At 35.8% G+C, this 20,931-nt stretch overlaps 1 protein-coding gene across 1 annotated transcript; it reads right to left on the reverse strand.

Moving 5' to 3' along the window:
- Positions 1 to 18,639: 18,639 nt before the first annotated feature.
- Positions 18,640 to 19,613, reverse strand: LOC106758737. Its single transcript, XM_014641715.1, has 3 exons — positions 19,030 to 19,613; positions 18,856 to 18,873; positions 18,640 to 18,763 (listed from the first exon to the last, which is right to left on the reverse strand). Exons 1-3 carry the CDS (start codon positions 19,611 to 19,613, stop codon positions 18,640 to 18,642), a joined length of 726 nt encoding a protein of 241 aa, XP_014497201.1.
- Positions 19,614 to 20,931: the final 1,318 nt, after the last annotated feature.

Below are 20,931 nucleotides of genomic sequence, written 5' to 3' on the forward strand. Positions count from 1 at the left end.
TGTACCCTACGTGACCGTCCGTCCGTGAGGCCCACCCGGACAAGCGAGACCGGACACGCGAAAACCAGACCTTGAAATCCATCTTAACGCACGACTGGTTAACGCGACCGGGTAGCGCACGGCCGGGNGGAACCTCGCCCTGTCTTCGCGAAACGTGTACAGCCTAAGATGACGAACCACATTCAGCTGTTGTGTCCGCATGAAGGACTTTGGTTCTCGTTGCCAGTGAGACGGCCGTCCGGCGCAGATCAACGAAGATTTTGGAAGCTGCACAACATTAAGGTAAAACCAGATTAACCCAACAGGCCTGCAATTGGGCCTTGATTAAGATTCCGCTAATCACTGGCCCACAGAAAAAACTATAAATAAAAGTCAAAGGTGAAAGGTAGGTGGTTGACATTTAATGCACATTTATCTCACTTTCTCTTTCTATCACTAGCTTCTAAAACCGAACATTGACTTGAGCGTCGGAGTGCTTTTAGCAGGTACCCGGCCGAACATTTCAAGACATCAAGAGGAAAGCGTGGATCGTGAACGACCGGAAGATCCGAATAGACGGTAGTGGAGAGCACAGACCGACTCAGACCCCTAAAGCAGAAACAATAGATGTTTTCTCCAGCCTTCATTCTGAACAATTCATACTCCTGTACCAATGAGTTCTTTCTGGCTCTCTTGACTTCATCAGTGCCTTCATGAGTTACCTCTAAGACAGCCCACATTTCCTTCGCAGATTCGCATTGAGATATCCTGAAAAATTCATCAATTGTCAGTGCAGAGGCAATTATATTTCTAGCTTTAACATCATACTGAGTTTTTCTATTTTCATCAGCAGCCCACTCAGTAAAAGGTTTTAAAACAGTTTCTTTATCAACAGTTTTTTAGGCACTTATGGACCATTTAAAATGGCATCCAAAATTCCCTTATCTTGCGATTCAAGAAAGATTTGTATTCGAATTTTCCAAAAAGGATAATTTTCACCAGCAAACAAAGGTGGTCTATTTGTTGAAGCACCTTCATCAAAAGTTTGAAAACAGGAAGCCATCCCTAGATTTTATACTCGAATACGATAAAAACAAAGTCGATTAAATTTTCAAGTATCTTATGAAAACCATCTCAGGTGTCAATTGTTGAAAAAACAGGTAGGCTTCTTTACACGAAGAGGGGGGGATGAATTGGTGTCATTTCAAAAATAAAATCTTTTCGCAATTTTTCTACAAAAGTATAAAGCTTTTTGATCTTTCTTGAAATGCAAGTAATGAAAATTGCTATGCAGCGAAAAAACGTAGTTGAATGCTTAACAGGTATAGTCGACTGAAATAAAGAGTGAAGGGATAGAGAAAATCAAACACTGGTTTTTATACTGGTTCGGCCAACAAGGCCTACATCCAGTGTCCTTCCAATCCACGAAGCAAATTGATGAAGGTTGAAAAACAGTTATTTTCATATGTCATTTTAGACCAAATCATGCCCTTTACTACTTGGAATGAGCTTAGAATCAAGCAGAACTCAATAAATGAGTCTATAGAGAGTCAAAAGTTGTTTTTAGCGATATTATGCTTGTTTTGCATTTTTTTGTAGCTATTTTGAGAAAGTGAAGAAGGGAGTTGAAGATAAAGGTCGTAGACTCAAGAAAAGAGAAGAAAATTGAAGATTTGAAGAGTCGACGCACCGCCCGGCGGCAACTTACACCGTCGGGCGGTCCAAGGGGAGGAGTAGGCACCTGGAGTTGGCGCTGGGCGGTTTTAAAGGAAACCGCCGGGCGGTAGACGATCAATTGCGTTTAACTTCTGCTCTATAATTCTGTATTAATTGCTAGGCGAGGCTAGGGATAACAAGTCAATAATTAGTATTAGGCTCTTTTCACCGAGGGATCGGGTTAAGGGTAGGCTAAGACAGTTGCACGAAAATTAATTAATCAAGCTAATAATTCAAGAGGAGTAGATAAGAGAGAGTTGATAAAGATGAAATTGTAAACCCCCAACAACTTCATTCACCCATTGTTTCCTTCTTGTCATTTGAATCAATCTCTTTTGCATGTTCATATTTTATTCTCTTACTCAATTTATTAATTTTTATTTTCAAGTCTTATTATTTTAATTCACGTGAACGATAAAGCCTTTCGAGTCTCTTGGGAAAACGATACTTGGTCTTACCATTTTGATTACTTGAAGGATTTGGTACGCTTTCCAATCCGTTAAAACAAATGCATATATAGGTTGTGGGTTTTACAACAAGGAATTTATAGAAGACCTCAGGTCAAAAATATAAATTTCCTCTGTACCCCAAAACCAAAATATAGCTGCAATAACCAAAACCAGACTTACAGCAAGAATCCCCTCTTCTACAATCTGAACCCACGTCGAACAATCCTCAACGTGTAAATTCCAACACTCTTCACAGGATGCCAAGCCTTAACACAACAGTCTTCACAAGATGCCAAGCCTTCACACAATGCAGCAGTCTTCACAGGATGCCAAGCCTTCAAAGATCAATCAAGAAGCACCTTCTTTGTCCAGTTTTGATCACACAGTCAGCACATAAGCCTTATCCCTTTGAATCTCTTTCAAGATAGATCACCACCGTCTTCTTTGAGAATTCTTGGAGCTGTTAAGACAAAGAATTCAATCTGAAACAAGAAATGAAAATGTTAGGTTCACAAAAGTCTCTGAACAACTTGTGTACATCCAATTTATAGCTTTCTGTTAGACAGATTATTTCTCAGTCGAATAGCCTACTAATCCAGTTGACTGTATTAATACAGTTATAACAGACAGTCAACATAGAGGCTCTCAGTGAACGAAAATCAACACACATTCAATACAGTTGATCAAGTCATTAATGCTTAACTAACTTTTAAAAAAAGAGTTGTTGGAGCGTGTAAGCATAACAGAATTCCAAAACAGATCAATAATACAGTCGAATGTAAACTGGACAAAGTCGACTAACACATGTAAAAACATTTTGAAATTCTTTTCAATCCAAAATATCACAAAGCACTGGTTCTCAAAATTTGTCCAAAGATTTTAGAATAGTCGAATCCATTACAGGCGTAATCGACTGAACTAGAACTTTGTCACACAACTGTAAGTTTGTAAAAGTGCTTGTGATTTTTTCTTTTTCCAAAATGTGCCATAAAATATGTACTGTTATCAAAGCTATTTTACTGCATAATTTCATCCAAGCATGTTCCACAAATATATCACAAAATTAACATAGGAACATACATCACAGTACATCAAAACACGTTCAGCGCATAATTGACAATCAATTCAGAATAAGAACATGTAATGCAGCAACATGTGTACTGTTATTTAGCATTGTGTTGTCATCATCAAAAACTAGGTTGATATAAAGTTTGTGTTGTCAACAAAGTCAACAGAAGCAAGCTTCCGTATTCACATATGATTACCCTTTTCCATCACTGGAAAAAAAATTATTAAAGTTTTTCAAAAAGGCAAAAGGAAAAACTATCTCAAACAAATGCAATATTTCCATAAAGAAATTTCAAAGGTTTGGGCCAATTGCATCTTCTGCATTGTTTTTAGAAATTATTACTTTGAACAAAGGATCTTGACTCAACAATGCATTATAGTCATTCTCCATCCATCTTAGAAGATAACTACAACTGATTATGCCATATTAATTAGAGCAAAAGTTGCCATCACACATATTGTAGAGCGCAAGAACAATCTCATTTTTCTTTATGAGCAAATAAATCAAAGGAAATTTGATTGCAGCCACATGAATTTGTAATGTATACTAATGATGAGAAAGCTAATATAGGAAGAAATAGAATGACTTAAAAATATAATCAGCAATAGTGTAAAAAATGCTTCACATGTCTTAAGGTTGGTCCTCCAGAAAAACATCAATCTAAACATACCTTCCAGATATTAAATGTTCATAAACAGACCCAAAATAGAAATTTATCTGAGGTTCAAATAGAAAGGAAAATTTGTAAATATTATATAAGAAAAATGGGAAATATTCCAACGAAGATGAGGATAGAGAGAAAGCCTATAAGCAGTTACTCATGGAAATACATGCATTACCAAGCATGTGTCCACATTTATTATGATTATAGAAAATAATTATTACAATTAAACAATTCAATTATTAGAACATTCATCATGATAAAAAGCAATTATCGAACCATAACAAGTAAAATTGTAAGAAAATATGTACAGAAAAAAAAACAATTACAAACATAATCCCCTTCATTAATGGTGTAGAATATAAATTAAGTTGCTTATGAAAACAGTGACACAGAATGTAACGTTCATGCTTAAATCTGACATAAGAAAAATACTGATGCAAGATTAACATGCGTTAACCAGGAGTTGAAGTGGCCAATTATATGAACACATGTACTAATCGAAATGGGAAAAAATGAACAAAGTACTGCATTAAGAACTTGAGAAATAAAGAAAGAACATGGTAAATGGAGGAGCAACAATGGTGTCCCCTTTTTTTAACTCCTAATTCCATCAAACACATTGTTGAATCAACAAAAACACAGAAATATTTTAGAAGATACCAAGTTTGGTCTTGGGGGAGAAAACATAAGAGGCATATCAATAAAGAAAAATAGAGACATAACCTTTGCACCCTGGAAATAACCCTAAAAAATGCTAGACTCCTTATGGTTGCTTTCTCTTCCTTATGGCAGCAAACAACCACAACAAGGCTCTAAACAATCCCCAATTATATAACGAAATACCTGCAGATTGGTTCTAACAAAAAAAGCATCAAATAAGCACAAATTAAAAAGAATAGCCAAATTACAATCTATAACATTCTTGCAAGGCACTTCCCATTCCCAACTTATCCCAATAACAATAACATAAACAATCCATCAATTTTAATCAATCAGTCACTACTAATTAATTAATATTTTAAACATTTATAAATTAAATCAAATCTTCAAACCTCTTTCCAGAATCGATGCTTTTCACTATAACTCATACTCTTTGAAACATCATTACTCGGGTTTTCATTCCTAAATTAGTATCAAGGAAGGTATATCACATTCAGTTTGTCACTGTCCGTTGAATTGGTTATGGATTAGGTTTTTAAAAATACTTCATAAAGGCATACAAATACTTCATCTAGAAATCATATATCACATCATATAGTCTATACATACTAATCATCATAATTTCTCAAAACATAATAATTATGTCATTATATGGATTGTCTTGTCTACAAAGGAGACTACCAAATATTTGGTAGCTCTCCTAGCTTGTTTTTCTGTTTGTTTCTTAATACTATATTACTCTAAAGTGTGGCCCGACTAGGCAAACTGTAGTTTGTGCACCAGTCAACTTCCAAGAAAAATCCCCACACGGTGGATGGAGGTTGAACATAGCTCAGGTGGACAAGGGAGACTCAATATTAAAATCTTATAAGTATCTATGTTGTAACTTTTACTCTCGTTGACATAAAGCATATCCTGATCTGAGCCAAAAAATTAAGATCAAGCATATTACAGAGAAAGCATGTGAGCCAAAAAAATTCAATCAGGATCATCTTAACTTTAAAATTAAATGTGTTATTTGCTCGAGAGCTTTCTTTGCATCAACCAATTCTCTGTGTCGGACAAAACCCACAATAACTATGCGCTATCAACCAATTACAGGATCAATATAATCAAAACAAAACAGCACCAAGGTGGACATCTCGAAACAAAATTACGAAACAAGCAGAGAGGAAACAAAAACCCTTACTTCGAAAGGGGAACGAACACACAACTACGCTTGCAGCATCAGCCATCTACCTAGGTAGCTCCTACAGACACGAGTCGAATCACTACTTGACTGAAACAAAGACAGAGGAATCTGATTTCAATCGGTGAAAAATAAAGGAAAAAGCAAAAAAAGTTGGTCAAAAGGTGAGAAGATGAAGATACAAAGAAACCCTAGCAGTTGAGGGTAAAAGATGCAGGTGAGAGGCTGAGAGGTAAAGGAAAGTGCTTACAGCTTGAACTGTAGCGAATGAGAACTGTGACGAGAGCCTTCAATGATGGAGACGAGAGAAATGTTCTCGTGAGGGTACGCAAATGAGAAATGTGGCGGATGAATGGTTGAGTGAAAGACGAATGATAAAGAGTGAAATAGAGAGGAAAAGAGGAAGAGAGTGAACGACGGTGTATTAGGTCGAACGAGAGTGAAATGGAAATGGGAAATGAGAGTGAGAGGGGCAAACATGAGAAGGACCGAGAGGGAAATGAAAAAAAATGAAAGAGAGAGATATTATGACGGATTTCTAAAAATCAGTCATAGTACATTAAAAATTTTATGACAAGTGTCCATAAATACGTAGTAATAGGTTTAAACTTATTTACAAATTTGCAACCGCGTTTTATATTATGACTGATATACAAAACGACATCATAATATGTCTTAAACTTATTTAATATTATGACGGATATATAAAAGTATATTATAATATGTCTTACTTTTATTACAATTCTGCCACCGGTAAACCTATTATGATGGATAACTTTTATCCGTCATAATAGGTCGTCATAGAAAGATATTTTTCCACTAGTTTAATATATATATATATATATATATATATATATATATATATATATATATATATATATATATATATATATAATTCACCTCAAAAAGTTTTATTTTAACCATATAACAACATACATTAATATTACCATTTAAAACATCATTATTAATATTTAGTAAAACGAACCATTTAAATAATAGTAATAATAATTAATAACAATATTATTATTATTTAAACATATTTGAAGACGATAATATCAAATAAAATTATACATGAAGTTGACAACATAAAAAGCTTATGCCTAAGCTTGACAACATCAAAGAAAGATGGCAACATCAAAAGTAAAAGTTATCCCAAGATGCCAGCACCAAGGCAAATATTGTCCAATGTCTACCTAAAGACGACAATACCAAGGAGGAATTTTCTATAGTTGGCAACACAAGTTGGAAAGATTATTGCCAAGCAGCTCCTTAATGAGGTTAGTTGGCTTAGTAATGAAGGTTGAAAAACAATGATTTTCACATGTCAATTTGGATCAAATTACACCCTTTACTACTCGGAATGAGCTTAGAATCAAGCAAAACTCAATGAGTCTGGAGAGAGTCAAAAGTTGTTTTTATCGATTTTATGCTTATTTTGCATTGTTTTGTAGCTAATTTGATAAAAGTAAGAATGGAGTTGAAGATACAGGTCGTTGACTCAAGAAAAGAGTAGAAAAATGAAGTTTTGAAGAGTCGACGTACCGCCTAGTGACACACTTAAACCACTGGGCGGTCCAGGACGAGAAGTAAGCATGGGAATGGGCACTGAGGGAAACCGTCGGGTGGTAGCAATTACCGTCGGGCAATGGCGGCAGGTTATGGGAAACCGTCGGGCGGCACACTTAAACCGCCCGGCGGTGGCTCACTGGACATGGGCCTGATTTTGACACGCTCCTCACCTATAAATACCCCTACTACGAATTCAGAGTCATTCTTTTGACAGGGGAAGACGACCAGACCTAATTTTGCTCTCTGGAGAGGATCTCTTGGATGCTTAGGCTCCTTTTAATCTTTTCTAGGGTTTGCTCTTTCATTCTTCTTCCATTTTTCATCTAGTTTCACCATGTCTATGGTGAACTAAACCCTATTGTTTTTGGGGAATTTAATGTAATCTTTTGATACTCTCTCTTATTGAAACTATTGATTATTTATATGGTCTCCATATGTTTTGAGTGATTATTTTTGGGTTATCATCTGTGCTTAAGGCTTTTATCGTTTAACTCATTCGGTATATCGTTGTTTATCGTTATTGACATGGGGACGTGCGGTAATGACATGAACTAGTGAGTAATCTCTTGATTCTGCAATACCACCTAGGGATAGGGTAGGACGATCAATTGCGCTAACTTCTGTTTATAATGCGCTATTAATTACTAGGGGAGGCTAGGGATAGCAAGCCGGTAATTGATATTAGGCCCTTTTCGCTGAGGGATCGGGTTAAGGGGAGGCTAAGAAAGTCGCATAACAATTGAATCAATCTAATAATCAAGGGTAGTATGTAAGAGAGAGTGGAATAGATGAAATTGTTAGTACCCAACAACATCCATTCTCAAGTCTTATTATTTTAATTCACGCGAACGAGGAAGCCATACGAGTCTCTTGGGAAAACGATACTTGGTCTTACCATTTATATTACTTGTACGATTTGGTACACTTGCCAATCCGTCAACACTTTGTCACTCAAGGAGTTCGACCAAATAATCAAGTTATCTATGTTGGTATCGGAGGGGGTAATTTTCGAAGAGTATTGCGCAGCGGATTTAAAACTCAGAGAGCGGAAAGCGTATTCGATCACAATTAAAATTAATTTGGTCCTTTTAGCAAAAAATAATTTTCTTTCAGAAAATTAATCAAACAGTTGATATACGTTATATAAAATGAGTGTAGGGAATAGAAAAATCACACGAGTATTTTTATACTGGTTCGATTCAACAGAATCTACGTCCAGTCGTTAATCACTATAAATAGTGATTAACAGTTCCACTAAAATTGGTTTGACAGATTACAATAAAATGAAACAGGAATAGAACGAAAAGAAACACTCTACCAACTTGGAGAGAACCGCTCGGGCAATCGACCAACGATTCGCTAGCTTCTACATTCACAAGACCAGGCAAAGTACATTGCTAACTTGAAGAGAGTCTGCTCCGACTATCGACACACGATACGCAAGCCTCTCCTTTCACAAGACCAAGCAAGGGAACAATGAACAAAAAGCTCTCTAAGAACGTTCCTCTCACACACAGTGTTCTAAGCTTTTTTCAGTTCACAAAAGTTAAGTTCTGAGTTCTCCAAAACCACATATATATAGCCAAGTTCACTGAATGCCAAAGGTCAGCTCCCAACTGCNATGAATAATCGATTATTGTAAGTGATAATCGATTATTCAAGTCCGTTATAGAAATTTCAAAAAGTGATAATCGATTATATGAAGTGATAATCGATTATTCAAGTGTGACTTGTGATAATCGATTATTGCTTCATGATAATCAATTATTTTAGTTCAAAAGCATCTGATAATCGATTATAGCTTAATCATAATCGATTATACCAGTAAAAATTANAATGTTTATCATTGTCNTACTACATTCAAAATCTACAAGTTGCTTTTTAAGTATTTTCCTATTACATTCAAAAACTACAAGTTGCAGCATCATCAAAACTTATCTTCAGGTTTTAACAATACTCCCTTATTGGTAACAATCTAAGACCTCAGTTGGATTAGCCACTAAAAGAGCTCAACTGGATTAGACACTCAAGGAATTTGCCTGAATAGACAAATAATCAATAAACTCGGTTTGATTAGCTACTCAAGGACCTCTACCGAATGGTCAAAGTTATCTAAGAGCTTAGTTGGATTAATTACTAAAGAAGCTCGGCTAAATGGAAAAATTATCTAATAGCTAAACTACATTAGCCATTGAATAAGTACAGTTGAATGGCCAAGATTTGAGACTAACCTATCTAAGGGATTGGCTAGATTAGCCACTGAATGGGCTTTGCCAAATGGATAGATTAACCACTAAATGACCATGGTCGATTAAGAAGGCCTCGAGGCCAACCTATCTAAGAGCTCTACTGGATTAGCCATTGAATAAGCTCTGCGGAATGACCAAATTATTTAATAGCTTGGTTAGATTAGCCATTAAATGAGCAGGACCAAATGGCCAAGCCCTGAGGTCAACCTATCTAAGAGCTCGACTGGATTAAGCACAGAATGAGCTCACCCAAATGGGCAGATTATTTAACAATTATCCACTAAATGAGCACAACTGAATGGTCAAGCCCAAATGCCAGCCTATCTAAGAGCTTGACTGGATTAGTGTTAAGTCTCCAACAAGTGTACCGAATCGTATCAAGTAATATAAAATGGTAAGACCAAGAATCGTTTTCCAAAGAGACTCACGACAGTAAACAATTGTGCTTTTACTTAACCAATTAAGACTATAAGAACAATATATTGGGTTTTTTTGAATGCAAAACGATAAAAGTAAATATGCATGCAATTTGATCAATTGAGGCCAAATACAAAAGTAAATGGGTGATGTTGATAATATGAGATGAATATGTTGTTAGGGTTGAGATTTCACCTAATCACTCTCATGCATAAACGAATTCATATTCTTCATTAATGTTAATACCACTTTATGTTGTTAGGGTGAAGAAACCTTATCCTTAATTACTAGTTTACAATGTCTTGTCTCCCTAGCAATTAATTATGCATTACATTGGCACGAAATCTTAAAGGTAACCATCCCTCTTATCCCTATGTCTAGGTAATATTACTTTTAGGGGAATTCCCAAGATCGTGATTTGTAAGATATCTCTCAATAACAATCCTTGGAAGAGAAGAGGAGATTTGTCACATCCCAAATCGTTCAACCCTAGGAGTACGAAATCTCCTGATACAAATCATAAGATTTATGCCATATATGAATAAAACATCACAAGCATTTGAGCAAAGAAGAATATCTCTAACAATTAATGAAAGAAGCATATATCAATAATAAGAATCAAACCAAATACAAGAGAGCTTAGAGGTTATATCTTCCCCAATAACAAATGAGATTAGTTCTCCACCTTCATGGAGAAACTAGGTGTACAATGGAATGGAAGAGATAGAAACCCTAGAAAGAGAAATGGAGAGCTCTCACATTCCCAAATCTGCCCCAAAGGGGTGAAAAACGTGTTTATGTGCTTAAGCCATCAAAAGATACAAACCCTAAGACGTCCAGGTCTCTAAATAGGGTAGAAAATTAACAGAAAATGGGTCCAGGCCCAAAAAAGATCATAGAAATAACAGAAAATAGGTCAAAACGCACGTCGTCAACGCTCAACGCTAAAAGGGACGCTCAGCGGTAGGTGCGACACTTAAATGACGCTCAATGGTGGCGCTCAGGCGCAAAACAGGAGAAACTGACGCTCAGCGGTGGCGCTCAGTGCTATCTGCGGTGCTAAACTGCACTTTGGTTGACATTTCTGCATTCTGGTTGACTTTTCTACACTCCAACCATTTGATACTTTGACTCTTCTTTCAATTCTTTCCAATAGCCTACAAACCAAGGGAATGTAGTGATAAAATCATCAAGTATAACCTCAAATCTCTTTTCCACAAAACTAAAGCAAAAACATGAGTTAAAGCAAGTTTCTAAGTCAAAAAGAGTGCATTTAATATGAAAATTACATAAAGAATAATGGTTTTCCAACCGTTATCAATTAGTCACTAAATGATCTTGGTTGAATGGCTAGATTATTTAATAACTCGACTGGATCAGCCTTTAAAGGCCAATCCACCTGCAAAACATGGCAGAATGGCCAAAACAATCATAAGCTTGGCCTCAAGGCCAATCCACAAGAAAAACACAATCGAATGGCTATATTATGTTATAAACTCGGCCTCAAGGCTACTCCAGCTGTAAAGCACGATCGAATCTATATTATAAAGTTGGCCTTGAGGCCAGTCTGCCTATAAAGCAAAGTCGAATGGCCCAACTATATTATGAACTCGCCTAATTGACCAATCTATTTGCAAACTACACAAGTCAGCCCAAGTTGACTAGAGGTCTAATTTGACCACATACACCAAACCAATCTCCTGAGGTTGAGAGGCTTATGTTCCTACCTGTTCCCAAAGGGATATTAAAGAGTGTGACTCAATAAGGTGCTTTAAGCCTCCTCATCATGGAACAACCGAAACCTATGCGTATTTCGGCCTTATTTACATATTATAACTAAATCTCGGTAGTTTGGTGTGTTAGTTATTATTTATCATTCTGTTATTATTTATTATAGTGTTATTATACTATTCAAGTAAGTATTATTTTCATAGGAACATAGATCTACGACCCATGTTGATTATATAAATATAACTAGTATTCCTTGATGAATATTCACCTTCCCATAAACATTGATATAAATGATATATACAAGTGGATCTTTATGCTCTCAACAATAAAAAAATATTTCTAAACAAAAAGAGAAATCAAACAACCATTAAGATCTTGTCACCTGGTCATAATACATCTCGTTCAAGAATCTCTTTGCATGCATGACCACTATACAAGTAACGAATCTACTCTTGTAAATAATTTATGTGAACAATACCTATTCCAATCCATGTTAAATTTTAGTACTTTACTTAAGTTCTATATTTTTCTTATTCATGTTTTTCAGAGTATAAGATAACGTGAAAGACTATATTACATACCTTTACAACACTACATCTCAATATCAATACTTTTAACATTTACAAAACTTAAAGTATAGGAAAAGTGATATGAATGTATTTTTTACTTTGTTTTTTTACATATATTATTTCATGCGTTAGTCTTTTAATATATTCAAATAAAATCTATCATGTCATTCTACCGTTTATTATTATTTTTTCTATATTAAATTGTAATAGAATTTCAAAAAAGTTGCTAGTAATTAATAGTAAAAATAATATATACATGAGTACTCGTAATATTGTTTCTATATTTCTTTCTTGCACAAAAGGAAATGTCCCCTAAAATTGTTGTATATATTTATGCTTACAAAATTGAAAAGGTGTCTTTCAAAGATTTTCCAAATACTTTTAATTTTCAAACTTTGGATTAGTCATTTATGAGTAAACATTTTCCTTATTATTAGAAAATAGAAAATAGAATATTAGAGTTTGTAGGTGTTTTAAAATATAACATAACTTAGTTGCATTAAAATTTTTAATACAAAAACTAAATTGAGACAAATAAAGAATAAAGAAACTCATTTAAAAAATTTCTACAAATTAAACAACAAATGAAGTCTTTATATAAATAATATGAATGACCAAACTATAAAAGTTAAAATTTTAATAATAAATATTTTTGTGAAGGTGACCGACACAAAAATAGTCTCAATGCTTTCTCAATAATTCATAAAAAGTTTGTAGAATTAAATATTTTCATTTGGAATACATCATTACTAATAATTTGCTTGACAAAAACATATTTAAAGACAAAAAATTGGAAGACGTACATACCATATTTTATTTGGGAAGGAAATTTTTTTTTTAATTTTAAAAGAAATAGAACTAAATTGAGACAAAATAAAAATAAAAAGACCAAATTGAGACAAATGCAATGGCATGTAGCTTCATAGTGACACATGGCATTGTCAGTGCCACCTCACACTATCATTGCCACGTGGCACAATGTCAGCTTGACACGTGGCAATTTAAAAAAAATGAAAATAAATAACCACGAGCTGACACGTGACACCTCTTTAATGTTGTTAGTACGGAACTAACGACAAGATCTAATTGGTTAAATTTTTCAAAAATAGGAATCCAATTGAGACAAAAGAAAAGTGAGGGGCCTATTTGAGAAAAGTCACCGAAAATAGGGCCTATCAGAATGATTAAACAAAAAAAAACGTGACACAAATAATTGAACTCTTCAATTCACTTTGGTAATTTTCATTTAAATTCAATAGTCTTTAAGTAGGTACAAATAGAGTATTCGTAAAAAGAATAAAAACTACAAACAAAATATAACTTACTCAAAATAAAATAAAATAGTACTCAATTTATCTCTATTTTCTATCAAAAAAGTAAAATAATACTGCACCTAAATAAATGAAAAATCAAAATTACTCATCCCTATTTTACTCTATCAAAATCAAACTAAATATTACTAGACCCAAACTAATAGAATAAGACTCACACAAAATTACTAATACATCCCTTAGATTTAAGTTTATCCTAACAAAACTCCCCCATAAACTTAAATCTTTCCATTCTTCATCTCTACACTCTAGCTTTCCATGTGCATCATCTCACATCAAACATCCTTCTTTCAACCAGATTTAGATTCTTCATTTTCTTCATGTTTGTCATGTTGTCATTCACTTTAACTAAACTTTTTAATACTTTTACTGACCTGTTGTTTGTTATGGCCAACTTCTCAATAACCTTGACCAACTCGTTTCTAACTTTAAGAAACTTCTCAACAATCTTGGGCCACCTCTCAACAACTTGGTCGATTTCTTGTTTGCAATTTTACTCATAAATATTTTTCTATCTCGATATTCGGGTTCTCATACCTTGGTTCTTCTGAACATCTTCATGTTCCTCTTTCCCATTTTCATCTAGTTCAAGAACACTAGATGTTTCCTCCTCCTTGTCACCAGTTGCCTTCTGCACCTCCTCAAGTTCAGTCCTCTTTTTATTCATAATCTCATTAGCTTCATCCAGAAGTCTACCCATTTGTCGAATCTTTTCATCTTTTTGTATAAGTTTCTTCTCCAAGTTTGACTTCTCCATATTTGCCTCACCATGTAACGAGATCACTTCATCCATTGTTGTGATTGAGATTTCCATGTCCACACTTTTTGCATCCGAGATTTTTGCCATCAACAAGATTCCACACCCTTCCTCTACATCTTCAAAAAGGAGATTTGTCTCCTCCTTTGTCTTAACTTGACATATGGTCAACCTTACCATAGTTGTAGCATTTACCTGATCTGCACTCATTTGCCTAATGGTCATGCTTCCCACACTTGAAGTATTCCACTTTCGACTTAGACAGATCTCCTCGGCCACGTCCACCTTGTCCTTTGCTTTTACCTCCATGACCTCGACTTTGAGTATTTTGAGTTACATTTGAGTCAAACTATTCCTATAGTGTTTTATCGTTGGGTTCCTTCTTTTTCTTTTTCTTCCTTAGTTCGTGAGACTTTAATGACCAAACTTTAACTCCTCCACAATGAGAGTTGACAAATCCTTTGTCTTTTCAATAGTACCCAAATACTTTCAAAATCATTTGTCAGATTTCTCAAGATCTTTTTTGCAACCCGGTAAGGAGGCAAATCTTCTCCATTCAATCCGAGTTGGTTGGTCATCTAATGCACGCAAGCTATAAACTTGACAACTCCCTCCATTTCCTCTATCTATATGTTCCAACTCTCTTATGAGAGTTTATACTCAGACTTGCCTCACATAGATATGTCCTTTGTATACCACCTCCAGAACTTTTCACGCTTCTTTTACTAACTTCGCATTAGCCATTTTTTCAAACCCCGAGTCATCCGCTACATTGTATAGAAAGAACAAAGTTGATCTTTCTTTCACCCGTGTCTTTTTCATTGCAGCAATATTGATCATTGTCTGATGTTCATGCTCTGTGGGTTTATTGTACCCCTCCTCTAGTGTGTCCCAAACATCTTGGGATCCAAGAAGACACTAATTATTGTTGGTTGCAAAACCAACGTCAAGTGCACCGGTCGCAGCGTAGCAAGTGATAAATATCATTATCTCCCAAGGGACTTGTGCAACACATGACAACTCTTCCTTTCATAACTTAATTAGACATCAAAGTGTACAAAAAACACAAGAAACTCTTTTTGGTATTTTTATCAAACAGTTGGTGTGCAAGGAATTTAACATAGAGTATTTACAATTTGTTAAGACTAGAATTCATCCATTTCATTCTCCTGCATTCACAAACATCTCAATTCAATCCAATAAGTGTTCAATTTCAGTTCTAGGTTCCATTCATATTTCTCAATACGTCAAGAACCACAATTCATGCATGGGTGATCAATCCAAAGCAAGAATTAAGCATAGAAATTGAATACTAACATGAATTGGAAAAACATATAGCATTAACATCACAAAATACATAAGAATTCCATGTTTTACAACTAATCTCAACAAATAGGAAAAACACTCCATGATGGACAACTTAGGGTTCTACGAAATTGAAGAGATAGGGAAGAAATTGGAACCAAAGAGAAGATGCACAGCCTTTCCCAAGGTTCTTGGCAGTTGGTTTCAAGTAATATAATCGGTAAAACCCAATATCGTTCTTCCCAAGAGACTCGAAAGGCCTTATCGTTTGTGCAAATTGAAATCGTAAGACTTGTAAAGAAAAATTAAATTGTTGGAATGCAAGAACACAAAATAAACATGCAATGCGTTTGATTCAGTTGACGAGAAAAAGACTATGGTTCAATGGAGTTGTTGGGGGTTTACAATTTCATCTTATCCTTTCTCTCTTATCTAATCCTCTTGTTTAATTTGCTTTGTTATTTAATTGTCATGCAAACTTTCTTGGCCTACCCTTAACCCATCCCTTGGCGAAAAGAGCCTATTACTAATTACTGGCTTGCTATCCCTAGCCTCCCCTAGTAATTAATAATGCGTTAAGAACAGAAGCAAAAACAATTGATCATCCTACCCCTTATCCCTAGGTGGTATTGCTTAATCAAGGAATTTCTCACCAGTTCATGACAGTACCGTATGTTCCCGTATCAATAAAGACAAACAACAATTATTGAATGAGTTAAACGATAAAAGCTTTAAGCGCATAAGAGAACCCAACAATTAATAGTCAAAGCATACGAAAAACATATAAATAAACAAGAGTTTCAATAAAAGAGAGTTTCAAAAGATTACATTGTTTCCCCTAACAACAAAAGGGTTTAGTTCACCATTGTTTCCCCTAACAACAAACCCTAGATTGGATGAAAAGGACCCTAAGCATCCAATAGATCTTCTCCAAGGAGTGAAAATTAGGTCTAGCCGCTCTCTTCTGTCAAAAGAATGACTCTCAAGTCGCAATAGGACTATTTATAACTGAGGAGTGTCACAGAAAACAAGCCCAAGCCCAGCAGACTACCGCCCGACGTCACACTTATGCTGCCCGGCGGTTTGCCCATAGCCGCGCCACCGCCCAACGGCGGGTTCCACCGCCCGCCGATTTGCCTTTTACCGCAAAACCGCCCAGCAATGTCGCCTGGGTGTCAGACATTGGCTTCTCCTCGCATTTGGCTGCCCAGCGGTGGATTTTGGCGCTGGGCGGTTCCTAGACTCTTCTTCTCTTCATTTTTCTTCTTGCTTCTTGAGTCTAAGACCTTCATCTTCCATCCCATTCTTCATTTTGATCAAAGATGCTACAAAACAATGCAAAACAAGCATAATATCGCTAAAAACAGCTTTTAACTCTCAACTGACTCAATTTGTGTTTTGCTTGATTCTAAGATCGTTCTAAGTCTTAAAGGGTGTAATTTGATCTCAATTAACATATGAAAATAATTGTTTTGCAACCGCTATCACAACCACAAACTTAAAACTTTGCTTGTCCTCAAGCAAACAAAACAAAAGAAGCAAACAAAACAAGACTTGGCTTTCTACTATTTCATCCAATGGTTCAATAGTCCTAAAATACATGACAAGAACTACTCAATTTCAGACCTTCAGTGAAATCGAATCAAGATGCATGCATGCTTTCAATTCAATTCAGTTCACTAGATCACATATTTCTCAACAGATGTTACACTTTATGAATGACCAATCCCCTAAGCAAAGATGTAAGTATGAAATTTAGCAATTCTCACCAAGCAAGTGTTTCACTCAATCACTCAAGTGTTTAGGGTGACACTCCAACTCTCTATTATTCACAAGTCACATGAAACAACATTGCCATTCAGCTAAAACAATCAAAATCTTCACATGCAAATGCCATCACAAGGACTTTTCCAAGGCTTGTATTGACGCTGGCCTAACAAGAAAAATTTGTTTTTCTAGAATACAAAGTCCTTGAGTTAAGAGAGCTACCACCGTATTCAAAATTTAAGCACAACTCTCTTCCTCACCAATCTCACTTATTCCCAACTTCTTCCCTTTTCTTTTACATTGAGCTCATTTTCATGCATTTCTTCTTTTCTTTTCTTTTTCTCATGCATTTTTCTTTCTCAACATTTGAGCTCAATGTTTTACAATTGCTTTTCAATTTCCCCCATACAATCCCAAACTTGAACCTCTTCCACACATGCAATTAAGCTCAACCCAACTCAAGGTAAAGAATTTTAAAACAAGGGTTCTCATCCTGTTTAAGGCTAAGGTTCAAAAAGGGTATAAAATTTCAAGCACTTTGGGTAAAAATTTTGGCTAGAGAAGGGTTTTCAAAAATGGCCTTGATCATATGACATTCACATGCAATTCAATCAATCATCAAGATTAAGGCAATATCATTCATGTTTTCCTGTGAACAATACATACAACAATGAAAACTCTGGAGCTCAATACCTCACAAAACATGCTTTCTCACACAACATTCATTCATACACCTTGCTTAGCATCATAACCACAATCATAAATCATCACACATCTGTTCCATGAATATTAATATGCAATACAACTCAATTATCATCCACATCAATTCATAATTAAATAGACTTATCATGCAAATTGTTCAGTCAATCATTTTCAGAAAAGTATTCAAGCCAAGCATACACACTGAAAATAACAATTCAACCTATTCTAAGAATTCAAAATGCAAAAGTGAAAGAGAAAATCTAGGGTGCCTCCTAGTAGCGCTTGTTTAACGTCACGAGCTTCACCCAAACCTGTTTAGCACTTGTCAGTAAATGCAAATCTCTCCAACACCCATCAGTAGGTATACCTTCCTATGTTCTTCAGTAACTCCATAAAAATTTAGCATCCCCCAGTAGATGCCACCCAAAAATTGTTCAAATACTCAAAAATACAAGTCCAACAAATAAAATGAAATAAAAAAATAGTTTTAGTATACAAAATAAGTTCTCCAACAAATCAACTCTTCTTCTTCATGTTGGGATCTTCATCATCCCACCTCCCCAACTGTCTTCTGTCCAGTTTTCGAATTGATGTGGAGTATGGCCTTCTAATCTCCACCACTCCCTCTTCCTTGAGCTTCCTATTCACAATCCACTTCCTATTTTTATATCTCACTGACATGCCACACAGGAAAGGTGTGTCCTCTGAGTGGGTTGACTCTTCTTTGCATACCTACTTATCCTCAAGTATCTGCAAAACATTACAACTGTTAAGATGATCAATACCTATGGTGTTGTCTTCATTTGCAGCTTCACTTCTTGCCCTTTTGTATCTGGCTCTTCTTCTTATTCTCATTTTTTTTCTTCAGAGCCATAATAAGTTAGCACTTGGTCATGATCTCTTAACCTCATTCCTCCATCATGGACACGTATAACCATTTTAAAAGTCCCCATGAAGGGTCTTCCCAAGATTAATGGAATTCTTCCTTCATTTTCCATGTCCACAACTAGAAAATCAATCAAGAATTCCAACTCCTCAATTCGAACAATTACATCTTCCACCATACCAACTGGCTTCTTGATAGATCCATCCGCAACTGTCAGGGTAGTATTGGCTAGTTTTAATCCTAGCCCTCCGATCTTCCTGAAATCACTAAAGGGCATCAAATTAACACTTGATCCTGAATCAATCATGGCTCTCCCTATGTCCACATCATTGATCACGCAAGGAAGAGTTAAAGTCCCTGAATCCTTCAATTTCTTTGGATGGTCCTTCTTTTTAGGCTTAACCAACCGTTCCTGGTCTTCTTCATCATCAAGATAATTTACCTCTCCAAGATAGTACTTGATCCTCTTATCATACTCAGGAATTTGTGGAAGTGCTCCAGGAGTAACAGTCACTTGATGAAAGATTTCTCTGAATGGCTCTTGGTGACTGTCTTTCTCTTTCTCTTCTTGGCTCTTTTGCTCATTAACTTCATGATTATGCATCCTCTCCTCATTTTCATCCTCACTGCTCCCAATCTCAATTATTTCCTCCGCTATCTTCCTTTTTCTTCTTATCATCACAACTTTGCACTCATTTTTGGGGTTAACATCAATGTTAGCCCTAAACTGACTTTTCTAAAGCTGCCCAATTTATGCCTCCAATGCTCTAAAGCTGGCTTGATTACTATTTAGCTGAGACTCATAAACTTTAAAAAATTTATCAAATCGGTCACTGAGGTCTCTGATTGTCTCTGTCAAGCTGCTCACCTACTGCCATAAAGGTGATGGTTGTTGCTGTCGGAAGCCTCCTACTTGCCCAGAAGAATTACTTTGATTTTGTCCAATATTGGGGTGGTTCTTCCCACCTTGGCTAGAATTGCCTTGGTTTCCCATGTAGTTGACATCCTGCTGCATTTCTTCAGGATAAGCACATTGACCATTAATATGGTCACCACCATATAGATTGCAAAGCTGTTGAGTCTGAGAAATATTCCTTATTCCCTTTGGAAATTCAGAAAGGACCTTTGTTAACTTGTCCAGCTTTTGGGTAAGGAGATGATTCTGAGCAGCCATAGCATCATTAGTCAGGAGATACAAAAGTCCACCTTTCTGTGCGCCTCTTTCACTATGCGTCACTTCACTCATAGCCATGCTCTCAATCAATTTGTAAGCCTCATCTTCAGTCTTATTGTTTACACTGCCTCCAGCTGAAGCATCTAACATCATCTTTGACTGAGTGTGTAGGCCTCCAAGGAAAGCAAGTAGATATGAAGTCTTGTCAAGTCCATGGACAGGGGTCTTCCTCAACAGGCCTTTGAATTTGCCCCACGCATGTCCAAGAGTTTCTTCCATGAAAGAATTTGTTAACAAATTTTGTTGCCACCACCTCCCAATTTCTGGAAGTACCTTATGGGAATGAATGCAACCATGCTTCAGCGTTTCCTCCAAGAGAGAAAGGAAACAGGCTGAGTTTGAACCTGTCATCAGAAACTCCATTTATCTTCACGATATTGCAGATTTCACTAAAAGTGGTTAAATGATCATAGGGATTCTCATTTAACAACCCGTGAAATTGGTTGCTCTGTTGTTAAGTCCCTGGCAAGTGTACCAGATCGTTATCAAGTAATATAAACGGGTAAGTCCGAGTATCATTTTCCCAAAGGACTCTTAGGCCTTAACTTTCATGTAACCTAATCGCATAAGGCTTGAGAAGAGAATAAGTTTGGTGGTTATATGCAAAGAACAAAAATAAACATGCAATGCAATTGATTCAATCTTTGCCTATTTGATCCTAATCTCCACTCTTTTGCTAAAATCATCA

This window comes from Vigna radiata, chromosome 1, assembly GCF_000741045.1.
Source record: "Vigna radiata var. radiata cultivar VC1973A chromosome 1, Vradiata_ver6, whole genome shotgun sequence".
Classification (NCBI taxonomy): Eukaryota; Viridiplantae; Streptophyta; class Magnoliopsida; order Fabales; family Fabaceae; genus Vigna; species Vigna radiata.

Coding starts and splice junctions, on each gene's coding strand:
- LOC106758737 (XM_014641715.1), bottom strand. CDS start 19,613: ATGCATAATCATGAAGTTAATGAGCAAAAGAGCCAAGAAGAGAAAGAG.